The 12,298-nt window shown below is 36.5% G+C and overlaps 2 protein-coding genes across 2 annotated transcripts; both read left to right on the forward strand.

Annotated features, from left to right (window-relative positions):
• Positions 1 to 520: 520 nt before the first annotated feature.
• GCK72_004100 (uncharacterized protein) lies at positions 521 to 1,077 on the forward strand (the record flags this gene model as incomplete). The annotated part of the gene is made up of 3 exons (XM_053724466.1): positions 521 to 615; positions 666 to 1,017; positions 1,072 to 1,077. 3 exons carry the CDS (start codon positions 521 to 523, stop codon positions 1,075 to 1,077), a joined length of 453 nt encoding a protein of 150 aa, XP_053588660.1.
• Positions 1,078 to 10,983: 9,906 nt separating this feature from the next.
• Positions 10,984 to 12,289, forward strand: GCK72_004101 (uncharacterized protein; the record flags this gene model as incomplete). The annotated part of the gene is made up of 4 exons (XM_053724467.1): positions 10,984 to 11,078; positions 11,166 to 11,529; positions 11,637 to 11,705; positions 11,876 to 12,289. The coding sequence occupies 4 exons, from the start codon at positions 10,984 to 10,986 to the stop codon at positions 12,287 to 12,289; spliced, it is 942 nt and encodes a 313-aa protein (XP_053588661.1).
• Positions 12,290 to 12,298: the final 9 nt, after the last annotated feature.

The raw sequence follows: 12,298 nt of genomic DNA on the forward strand, positions 1-12,298 counted from the left end.
AATCTCCGGAATATAAGAAGTTGTCGGATAGTGCCAAAGCGAAAACTCTCGATCGTGTCATGAAATTGATATAATTCTCTAATTTTTGTTGTTTCCTCTTGTTATTATTTTGCTTTTATGCAAAACCTAATTGTTGTTGAATTGTTGAATTAAGTTTTGTTTTTGTTTGACAGTTTATTCCCCATCAATTTTAGAAAATAATCGGTTAGAAATAACCTTAAATACTACTTTGCAAAGCTCTGAAAAAGAAATGTTTGCAACTTGAAAATAATGACAAAATTTCGAAGTGGGTACGGTATGCAATTCCGCAAACACTCTGCGTATTTTCTCGTCTACCGTAGTTGACTGAAAAATACGTGGATTTTTTTCGTTTTTAATTGAAATTCCCGAGAATGCAATGATGTTTTCAGTTTCGAACCAGTGATTAACCGTTTTCAAATTCTTTTGCGACAATTTATTTATTCAATTCTTCTATTTCTAATCAGTTCACGTAAGAAAAATTGCAGAAGACACATCGAAAATGTCGGGTGGAGCAATCGAGTATATCAGTGAGGAGTATGAAGTCAGTAGGGACAGTAGTGTTCTAAAGACGAGTATCAAAAATAATATTAAATGGTAAGTCGAAATATTCAAATATGAAATGAAAATTTTCAAAATTTTCTCAGCATCTTCAAAGGAACAATGAACAACTCCTATAAAATCAGTTTCTCGTGGGAATTCGATTGGAATGAACTCGGAAATCAAGGAGTCTTTGAAATCACTGGACACATTTCTATAAAATCATCGAAAAATGCATTCGCTCCGGTGAAAATCGATGTGAAACTGACAGAAGATAACCGAACAATCACTAAACATTTAGGAGGCTGTTATACTCATTACTTTGTCACCTACGAATATTCACTCACTCCACATCTTGTTCCACCAGAAGAACCACCATATGATGTTATTTTTGCGCCCTCCGATAAAAATGATGTTATTCTGGTTGTTGATGGAAAGAAGCTTCATGTTAATAAAGCAGTCAGTTCATTTTCTCGTAAAATATCGATTAATTATTAAAATTTTCAGTTTCAGCGCTAACGTGAGAGTGGGAGCGGGGCGAGGTTTTCTTGCACAGAAAAAATTGTATTCATAATGCTGAATATTCTGGGATTGATAACGAAATATTGAAGTGAGTACGGTACGCAAGCCCGCAAACACTCTGCGTACTTTCGCGCCTACCGTAGTTGACTGAAAAATACGTGGATTTTTTTTTCAAAAGAGTTTTCATCGAAAAGCTGTGTTTTAATTAGAGTAACGTGTCGACCAAATGTTCGATGATTTTTGAATCGAAAATTGATAGATCACAGTCGATAGGTGGTCGAGTCGATGACTAGAAAATGAATCGCGACTCGACGATAAACAAAAAGTCATGATTATCGCCTCAAAATTATCGATGACTATCGACGATCATGATCACTGGTGATTATCGATAATTTATCGACCGGCGATTATCGATAGTCGGTCGACGATTATCGACGATAATGAGCAAAAATAAAAGACTCCGGAAACGGTTTTAAATGGCTCAAACTGGTCAAAAATGGTGTTTTGATAGATTTCTGAAGCTACTCTATCAATTTACACCAAGAAAAACATTTTTAAACAAAATTATTTTTTTCATTTTTTTTTTGAAAAATTGGAAAAAAAAATTTCTTTCATTTTTAAATGTTTTTTGATGGAATCAATAGAGGACTCTTACAAGACTATCAAAACACCATTTTTGACCAGTTTGAGCCATTTAAAACCGTTTCCGGAGTCTTTTATTTTTGCTCATTATCGTCGATAATCGTCGATAATCGCCGATCGCCGCGACGATCGACGATTATCGATAATCGTCGACCGACTATCGATAATCGCCGATCGAAAAATTATCGATAATCATGAGTGATCATGATCGTCGATAGTCATCGATAATTTAGAGATGATAATCATGACTTTTTGATTATCGTCGAGTCTCGACTCATTTTTTGGTCATCGACTAAACTAAAGTTTGATCAAATCGACATGATTTTCCCGATTATCGTCGACTCTATCGATGATCACAGCGATCGACACGTTACTCTAGTTTTAATCATGTTTTTCACTTCTTGAATCTTTCGGTTTGCATATCTCCAAATTACTTTAAGCTTTATCAATTTTTAACGATAAACTTTCAGAAAAATTGTCGCAAATGGCGAGTGGAGCGATCGAGTATAAAAGTGATCGGAAATACGCCAATACCGCCACCAATGTTTTGGAGACAAGAACGAATAATGGAATTACATGGTTAGTTAAATATTTGAGGGAAAAATCAATTGGGATTGAATTATATTCGACATTTATTTTATAGTGTCTGGAGCGGAAAAGTTAACTACTCTCATCATATCGATTTCAAATGGATATTCGATTGGGACGAGCTCAAAAGTCAAGGAGTCGATGAGATCAGTGGACACATAATTGTTACGTCAAATAACAATTTGTTCACTGCAATGAAAATTGATGTAAAAATTACGGAAGATAATCAAGAAATCACAAAAATAGTAGGAAGCGGTTATAGTTCTTATTATGTTTACTACGAGTATTCACTTATTCCCCACTACAGTCCACTTCTTGAGAAACCCTCATACGACGAGATGTTTGCACCCTCCGAACAGAATGACACTATTCTGGTAGTTGAAGGAAAGAAGCTTCATGTTAGCAAAGCGGTGAGTGAACCCGCAGAAGTTGAAAGTTTCTGTCAATTCTCTAGAATAAAATCTAGAATCAGTTTCATTCATTTCAGTTTCTCTCCTACCATTCCGAATATTTCCGCGCACTCTTCTCATCGAATTTCAAAGAAGGACAAATGGATGAAATTCCAATCGAAGACGTCTCTTACGAAGATTTCGCTTTTTTTCTCAGCACTTTTTATCCAACTCAAGCGTTTCCAACTGACAAAACTGTCGAGAAACTTCTGGAGATGGCTCGTCGTTTTCTCGTTTCTTGTGCCACGAGAAGCGCCGAGTATCATCTGATGAAAAACTCGAAAATCAATAATGAGAAGATGTTGTGGTTGGCGGACGAGTATGGTTTGCCGACACTTTTGGAGAAGTGTATTCGAGGACTGAATACTGAGGAGAAGATAAAAAAGTTGAAGCAATCTGAAGAATATAAAAAGTTGTCGGATAGTGCCAAAGTGAAAGTTCTCGATCGCATTTTATCTCAATTTTTCTAAGTTTCAAATTGAATTCGCTCGATTGTTGTTATATGTTGAATTAAATTGTATTCCTTTTTTCTCTCTCCTTCTCACTTTGTTCCTTTATATCAGTATTCTTTACTGCAATTATATTTACGTTTTTTACTTGTCTTCTATTTAGAAGTTTTAATTGATTTTCAATAATTTTTGCAGAAAATTTTTCGAAAATGTCAATAAAGTACACAAGTGAGACATATGAAGTCCAGGTATGTGCGTGGGTGGCGTTGAGCGCCTCGCATTTCTTCAAAGGGTGATGAAAAAACTTGAAAATGTGAAAAGAGAGTGTGTGTAAAAATGAGTGACGAGATCTGTCCATTTTCACGTTGATTGGCTGATTGAAAGGGGCGGAGTCTCAGGCTGAACACTGATTGGCCGTTTGAACCCCCTCGCCAGATATCGTCTCTCGATTTTACACACTCTCTCATTTCGCTCACGTTGAATTCTTTCAGCTCCCAAAGCGCTTCCAGAGGCACATCCCTGATGAAGTCAGTCGCGACATCAATGTTTTGGAGACAAAAACGAATAGCGGAATTACATGGTAAGTTAAACATTTGAGGAAAAAACAATTGGAAATAATTTATATTCTAATTTTATTTTATAGTATCTGGAAAGGAGCAGCATTCGGTGACCGAATGAGTTTGACGTGGAAATTCGATTGGAGCGAACTCAAAAGTCAAGGAGTCTATGAGCTTACTGGACACATTAATGCCTTTCCAGTTTTCACTTCGTCCACCACTTCGGTGAAAATTGATGTACAACTGACTGAAAATAACCAAGAAATCACAAAAGAATTCAACGGTTGTCTCCCTTTTGTCCACTACGAATATTCTCTCACTCCACATTACACCTCCATTTCTGAGAAACCACCATACGAAGAGATGTTTTTGCCATCTGATCAAAATGATACTATTCTGCTTGTCGAAGGAAAGAAGCTTCATGTCAGCAAAGCGGTGAGTTCATTTTCTCGGCAAATATCGATTAATTTTTTTTAAACTTTTTCAGTTTCTCTCTTACCACTCCGAATATTTCCGCGCACTTTTCTCTTCGAATTTCAAAGAAGGACAAATGGATGAAATTCCTATCGGAGACGTCTCTTACGAAGATTTTGCTCTACTTCTCAGCACTTTTTACCCAAATCCAGTGTTCCCGAATGATAGTACTGTCGAGAAAATTCTGGAAATGGCTCGTCGTTTTCTTGTGTCTGCTGCCATAAGTAGTGCCGAACATCATCTCATGTACATTTCCAGAATCTCTAGAGAAAGAATGTTGTGGTTGGCAGATGAGTACGGAATGCCGAAACTTCTCGAGAAGTGTATTCACGGATTGGATACAACGTACAAGGTAGAGAATCTCAAGCAATCGGAAGAATATGAGAAATTGTCGGATGAGACCAAGTTGAGAGTTACCGAACAAATTTCTAAATTGTCCCACATTTGATATATAATTTTTTGTTGTGTTGTTGAAATAAACGTAGTTACTGTTTTTCTTATTTCATAGTGTCCCAATTTGTCAGTATTCTTCATTGCGAAGAAATCTTTAATATTTTATAGTTCTGCCTTGCCATTTCATTATCTTTCAGAAGAAAATTTGTCAGAAATGAGCTGAGAATCTCTTTAAATTACTGAATATTCTGAAAACAATGAAGAAATGTTTGAAATGAGTACGGTATGCGAGTCCGCAAACACACTGCGTACTTTCTTGTCTACCGTAGTTGCAAGAAAAATACGTGGATTTTCACACATTGCTCGCTTTATTTTCAATAGAACTTCCAACAGAAAAGCAGTTTCTTCATCTTTTTTAAAATCATTTTGCCTTTAATAACTTTTTAATACGCTTATTCTCATTACAAACAAGAAAAACGGCCGAAGCTTTTTGTCGCTTTCACAGATTTCTCCGTTTTCGCAATTCGTCTTGCTCATTCTTATTTCGATTGCGAAAACTAAAAAATCTGCTAACGTTACAAAGAAAAATTAAAGTTTTCTCCGTTTTAACTATTTTAAGCTCCTAAAAGTTGTTTCAACTAAGAAATTTGCAGAAAAACTATCGGAAATGACGGGCGACGCGGTCGAGTACAGAAGTCATTATTGTTACGTCTCTAGGGACACCAATGTATTGGGAACAAACTATCAAAATGGAATTAAATGGTTAGTTGTTTTCATATTTGCGCTAAAGCATGATCTAAAGAGATATTTTCCAGTGTCTGGAGAGGAACGATTAATTATTACTATTATATCAATTTTTATCGTATCGATTTCATATGGGAGTTCGATTGGAGTAAACTCAAAAGCGAAGGAGTCGATGAGATCACTGGACACATTACTATCGCGTCACAAAACGATTGGTTCCCTCGAACGAAGATCGATGTAAAACTGACAGAAAATAATCAAGCAATCACAAAGCAAATTCCATTTTGGAATTGTTTCAATAATTATTATTATCAATATTCTCTCATTCCTCATTACGCCCGAATTCCTGAGAAGCCAGATTACGAAGAGATGTTTGCACCATCTGATCAGAACGATGCAATTCTGGTTGTTGGAGGAAAAAAGCTTCATGTCAACAAAACAGTGAGTGAATTCGTGAAATGTGAAAGTTTCTTTTTTTTCAAGAATCAAAACTGGAATCAATTCTGTTCATTTCAGTTTCTCTCCTACCATTCCGAGTTCTTCCGTGCTCTCTTCTCTTCGAATTTCAAAGAAGGACAAATGGATGAAATTCCGATTGGAGAAGTCTCTTACGAAGATTTCGCTCTTCTTCTCAGCACTTTCTACCCAAATCCAGTGTTCTCGAATGATAGTACTGTCGAGAAACTTCTGGAATTGGGTCGTCGTTTTCTGTTGCCGTCTGCCATAAGTAGTGCTGAACATCATCTCTTGTACAATTCGAAATTCGGATGTCAGAAGATGTTGTATTTGGCTGACGAGTATGGAATGCCAAGACTTCTAGAGAGGTCGTTTCGTGGACTGAATACATTGGAAAAGGTGAAACAAATAAACCAATCGGAAGAATTTGAGAAGTTGTCGGATGAGACTAAAGTGAAAATTATCGCCCGAAATTTTAAAATGTTCCATATTTGAAATATAATTGTTATAATTTGTTGTTTTTTTGTTGAGATAAACGTTGTTACTCTTCTTTTTTCTTTTCTTTTTCCAACTTGTCAGTATTCTTCAAAGCGAAGAAATCTTTAATATTTCATCGTTTTTCCCAGCCATTTCAGTATTTTTCAGAAGAAAATTCGTCAGAAATGAACAGAAAATCTCTATGAAAGACTGAACATTCTGAAAATGATGACAAAAAACCGTATACAAATCGGGAAGAAACAAAAACGAGAGAGAAATTTTGCAAACACCTTCTCGTCAAGTTGCAAAGTTTCTCGGAATTACGAAAAGATTTTCCAGGCTTTTGCGCTGAAATTTGTGTCGAAAATAAAGCTACAAAACTAAAAATTGATTTAGAGCATTTTGCGCAGACATTTCTTTAGCTAAAGTCAGTTAAACTTGTGAAGAACTATTCTCCTGGTTTCATTTCTTCCCGATTTGTACGGTCTTTGAATATTTTTTCGAAGAGGTTACGGTAAGCAAGTCCGCAAACACTCTGCGTACTTTTGCGCCTACCGTAGTTCCATGAAAAATACGTGGATTTTTCGCATATTGCTCACTTCCTTTTCAATAGAAATTTCAGCAAAAACAAGTTTCTCTTCAGCTTTTTCATTCATTTTGAGCGCATTAAATCAGCATTAATTAAAAAAAATTGCAGAACAATTATCGTAAATGTTGGGCGACGCAATCGAGTACAAAAGTGGTGATTACGATCTTTGTAATGACGAAGAAATTTTCGATACGAAATCTCAAAATGGAATTAAATGGCAAGTTATTTTCATATTTCAAAAATTAAATTTCCTTCGTTTTTTTCGATATTTAACAGCGTCAAAGTATGATCGAATGAGACCTTTTTCAGTGATTGGAGCGGAACGGTGTATTCCTTCTCCTATAAAATCGATTTCAAATGGAAATTCGATTGGAGTGAACTCAAAAATCAAGAAGTCGATGAGATCACCGGACACGTTACTCTCGATTCAAGAGAAGATGTTTTCTCTGCAACGAGAATTTATGTGAAAATTACGGAAGATAACCAAGAAATCACAAAAGAAGTTCGAAGCGAACGATACTATGAAGGCGATACTGTCCGCTACGAGTATACTCTCATTCCCCATTACGCTCCAGTTCTTGAGATGCCAGATTATGACAAGATGTTCGAACCCTCCGATCAGAATGATACGATTCTGGTTGTTGAAGGAAAGAAGCTTCACGTCAACAAAACGGTGAGTAAATTCGTGGAATTCGAGATCTACTTTCTCAACAAAACTCGATTAAATAGGTTTTTTTCAGTTCCTCTCCTACCACTCCGAATATTTCCGCGCACTCTTTTCATCGAATTTCAAAGAAGGACAAATGGATGAAATTCCGATCGGAGAAGTTTCATTTGAAGATTTTGCTCTTCTTCTAAGCGCATTCTACCCGAATCCAGTCTTCCCATGTGACAGTATTGTCGAAAAACTTTTGGAAATGGCCAGTCGTTTCATGGTTTCGTCAGTTGTCAACATCATCGAGTATCATCTTCTAAACAATTCGAAAATCAATAGTGAGAAGATGTTGTGGATGGCTGAAGAATATGTGATGCCAAAACTTCTCGAAAAGTGTAGTCGTGGACTGAATACCGAGGAGAAAGCTCCAGTTCTTGAGAAGCCAGATTACGACAAGATGTTTGCACCATCCGATCAGAATGATACTATTCTGGTTGTCGACAAAAAGAAGATTCATGTTAACAAATCTGTGAGTTTATATGCGCAAGTTGTTATTGACGTTTGTTTTTTTTCAGTTCCTCTCTCATCACTCCGAATACTTCCGCAAACTCTTCTCATCGAACAACAAACAGGGCGATGCCAAGGTAGAGCTAAGCGGTTTTTGTTTCATCAGGATCACGGCAAACCGAAGTTTCCAAATGTTTCTATTCATGAGTAGCGGTGCTCGAAAAGAAAACTTTTCCCGCTCCCCAGATTTTGTCTGTCAGTTGAAAAAAACTATATTATTTACGTTCAAACACACTTATTTTTTTCAGCGCCCAAAGCGTCAGCGTAAGCAAATCCCTGACAACAAAGAAGGACAAAGGGATGAAATTCCGATCGGAGACGTCTCTTATGAAGATTTCGCTCTTCTCCTCAGCACTTTTTACCCGAATCCAGTGTTTCCAACTGACAGAAATGTCAAGAAACTGTTGGAAATGGGTCGTCGTTTTATGGTATCTTCAGTTATTAACATCATCGAGTACCATCTGATGAACAATTCGAAAATCAAAAATGAGAAGATGTTGTGGATGGCTGACCAGTATGTGATGCCGAAACTTCTCGAAAAGTGTATTTATGGACTGGATACCGACAAGAAAGCAAAGAAGTTGAAGCGATCTGAGGAATATAAAAAATTGTCGGACAGTGCCAAAGCGAAAGTTCTCGACCGTCTTATCCAATTGTTTTAATTCTCTAATTTTTTGTTTTTTTCTTGTTATGATTTTACTTTCATGCAAAGTCTTATTGTTGTTATGTTGTTGAAATAAATTTTGTTTTTTATTTAACAGTTTAATCCCCATGATTTTTCCCAAAAAATGAGTAGAAATAACCTCAAATGTTACTTCAAAAATGTGTGCAACTTTTGAGAATAATGACAAAATATCGAAGTGAGTACGGTAGGCAAGTCCGCAAACACTATGCATACTTTCGCGCCTACCGCAGTTCCATGAAAAATACGTGGATTTTTCACATATTGCTCAATTTATTTGCATTAGAACTTCCAGTGAAAAGCAGTAGCTTTTCAGCTTTTTATCCTTTTTTCGTTTAAAACTGTTCAATGCACTTAATTTCATCACAAACAAAAAAAAACGACCGATGTTTTGTCGCTTTCACAGATTTCTCAGTTTTCGCAATTCATATTGCTCATTCTTTTTTCGATTGCGAAAACTGAAATATTTGCTAATGTTACAAAAAAATTCAGCGTTTTTCTAGTTCGTGACTATTGTGATAGTTCAAAAAAAACCATTTTAACTATGAAATTTGCAGAAAAATTAACGAAAATGTTGGACGACGCGATCGAGTACAAAAGTGGTGATCTTCGCGTGGATGGCAAAACTAATGTTTTGGAGACGAAATCTCAAAATGGAATTAAATGGTTAGTTATGATCATATTTCAAAAACTTAGATAAACGATCGGGATTGAATTCTATTCTACATTTATTTTATAGTGTTTGGATGGGAAGAGTCACCTCTTGGCGATTCGATTTCACATGGAAATTCGACTGGAGTGAACTCAAAAATCAAGGAGTCGATGAGATTACTGGACACATTACTGTCTCGTCAACTAACAATCGGTTCCCTTTCACGAAAATCGATGTAAAAATTATGGAGGATAAACAAGTGATCACACAGCAATTTCAAGCTCCACATGGTTACGATACTGTCAGCTACGAGTATTCTCTCACTCCCCATTACATTCCCGAAATGCGCAAATACAACAAAATGTTTGCACCATCCGATCAGAATGATACGATTCTTGTTGTCGAAGGAAAGAAGCTTCATGTCAACAAAACAGTGAGTAAATTCGTAGAAGTTTGAAAGCTCCTATCGAATTTTCTAGAATCAATATTGCTCATTTCAGTTTCTCTCGTACCATTCCGAATATTTCCGTGCTCTCTTCTCGTCGAACTACAAGGAAGGACAGATGGATGAAATTCCAATCGGAGAAGTTTCTTACGAAGATTTCGCCTTACTTCTCAGCAGCTTCTACCCAAATCCAGTGTTTCCAACTGACAAAACTGTCGAGAAACTTCTAGAAATGGCCAGTCGTTTCATGGTATCTTCAGTTATCAACATCATCGAGTATCATCTGTTGAACAATTCAAGAATCACCGATGAGAAAATGTTGTGGATGGCTGATGAGTATGTGATGCCAAAACTTCTCGAAAAGTGTATTCGTGGACTGAATACAGCGGAAAAAGCGAAGAAATTGGATCAATCTCCTGAATATAAGAAGTTGTCGGATAGTGCCAAAGCGAGAGCTCTCGACCGCCTCATCAAATTGTTCTAACTCTCAATTATTTCGTTTTTTCTTGTTATGACTTTGCTTCTGTGCAAAGCGTTGTTAAGTTGTTGAAATTGTTGTTGAATTAAATTTTGTTTTTTTATTTAACAGTTTACTTCCCATCATTTTTCTTAAAAAATGAGTAGATTTACCTCAAATGTTACTTCAAAAATGAGTGCAAATTCTGAAAATAGTGACAAAATATTGAAGTGAGTACGGTAGGCAAGTCCGCAAACACTCTGCGTACTTTCTCGTCCACCGTAGTTGCATGACAAAATACGTGGATTTTGGAATTATTTCTTACTTTATTTTCAATAGAAATTTCAGCAAAAAAAACAGTTTCTTTTCAGCTTTTTCATTCATTTTGCCTTTAATAACTTTTTACTACGCTTAATCTTATTACAAACGTGGAGAACTACCCAATTTTTTTTGTCGCTTTCACAGATTTCTCAGTTTTCGCAATTCATCTTGCTCATTCTTTTTTCGATTGCGAAAACTGAAAAATCTGCTGATATTACAAAGAAATTTAAAGTTTTTACAGTTTGTAGCTGTTTTGAGCGCATCAAATCCGCATTAATCGAGAAATTTGCAGAAAAATTATCGAAAATGATGGGCGACGCGATCGAGTACGAAAGTGGTACTTATGAAGTCGATGATAGCACAGGTGCTTTGGAGACAAACTCTCAAAATGGAATTAAATGGTGAGTTATGATCATATTTCAAAAACTTGAATCCCTTCATTTTCTTCTGAATCAAACCCAGGGAATGATTGAATTCGATATTTTCAGTGACTGGAGCGGAACGATCAATTTCAACTCCTCTCAAATCGATTTCACGTGGAAATTCGATTGGAGTGAACTCCAAAGTGAAGCAGTCTATGAGATCACTGGACACATTACTGTCACTTCAACTAACAATTACTTCAGTGCAACGAAGATCGATGTGAGACTGACAGAAAATAATCAGGTATACACGAAGCAAGTTCCAATTGAAAGTGAATATGAATACGATGAGGTCAACTATCACTATTCTCTCATTCCCCATTACGCTCCGATTCCTGAGAAGCCAGATTACGACAAGATGTTTTCGCCGTCCGATCAGAATGACACGATTCTTGTTGTCGGAGGAAAGAAGCTTCATGTCAATAAGTCTGTGAGTTTATATGCGCAAGTTGTTATGATTTCAACTTTTAATCAATCGGTAGTTGAATATATTTATATTTATTGCTGTAAATTCAATAGAAATTTTGTTAATTTCAGTTTCTCTCCTACCATTCCGAATACTTCCGCAAACTCTTCTCATCGAACGACAAACAGGGCGATGCCAAGGTAGCGTTAATCGGTTTTTGTTTCATCAGAAGCACGGCAAACCAAAGTTACAATAGTTTCCATTTTTGCGCAGCGGTGCTCAAAAAGAAAACTATTACCGCTCCCCAGATTTTGTCTCTCACTTTTAAAAACTATCTTCTTTGCGTTTAAACACACTTTAATCATTTCAGCCGCCAAAGCGTCAGCGTAAGCAAATTCCTGACGACAAAGAAGGACAAATCGAAGAGATTCCGATCAAAGATGTCTCATTCAAAGATTTCGCTCTTCTCCTCAGCACTTTTTACCCAAATCCAGTGTTCCCAACTGACAAAACTGTCGAGAAACTTCTAGAAATGGCCAGTCGTTTCATGGTATCTTCAGTTATCAACATCATCGAGTATCATCTGTTGAACAATTCAAGAATCACCGATGAGAAAATGTTGTGGATGGCTGATGAGTATGGAATGCCAAAACTCCTCGAAAAGTGTATTCGTGGACTGAATACAGCGGAGAAAGCGAAGAAATTGGATCAATCTCCGGAATATAAGAAGTTGTCGGACAGCGCAAAAGCCAAAGCTCTCGACCGTCTCATCAAATTGTTCTAATTCTCAATT

Source organism: Caenorhabditis remanei, chromosome II (genome assembly GCF_010183535.1).
Source record: "Caenorhabditis remanei strain PX506 chromosome II, whole genome shotgun sequence".
NCBI classification, from domain to species: Eukaryota; Metazoa; Nematoda; class Chromadorea; order Rhabditida; family Rhabditidae; genus Caenorhabditis; species Caenorhabditis remanei.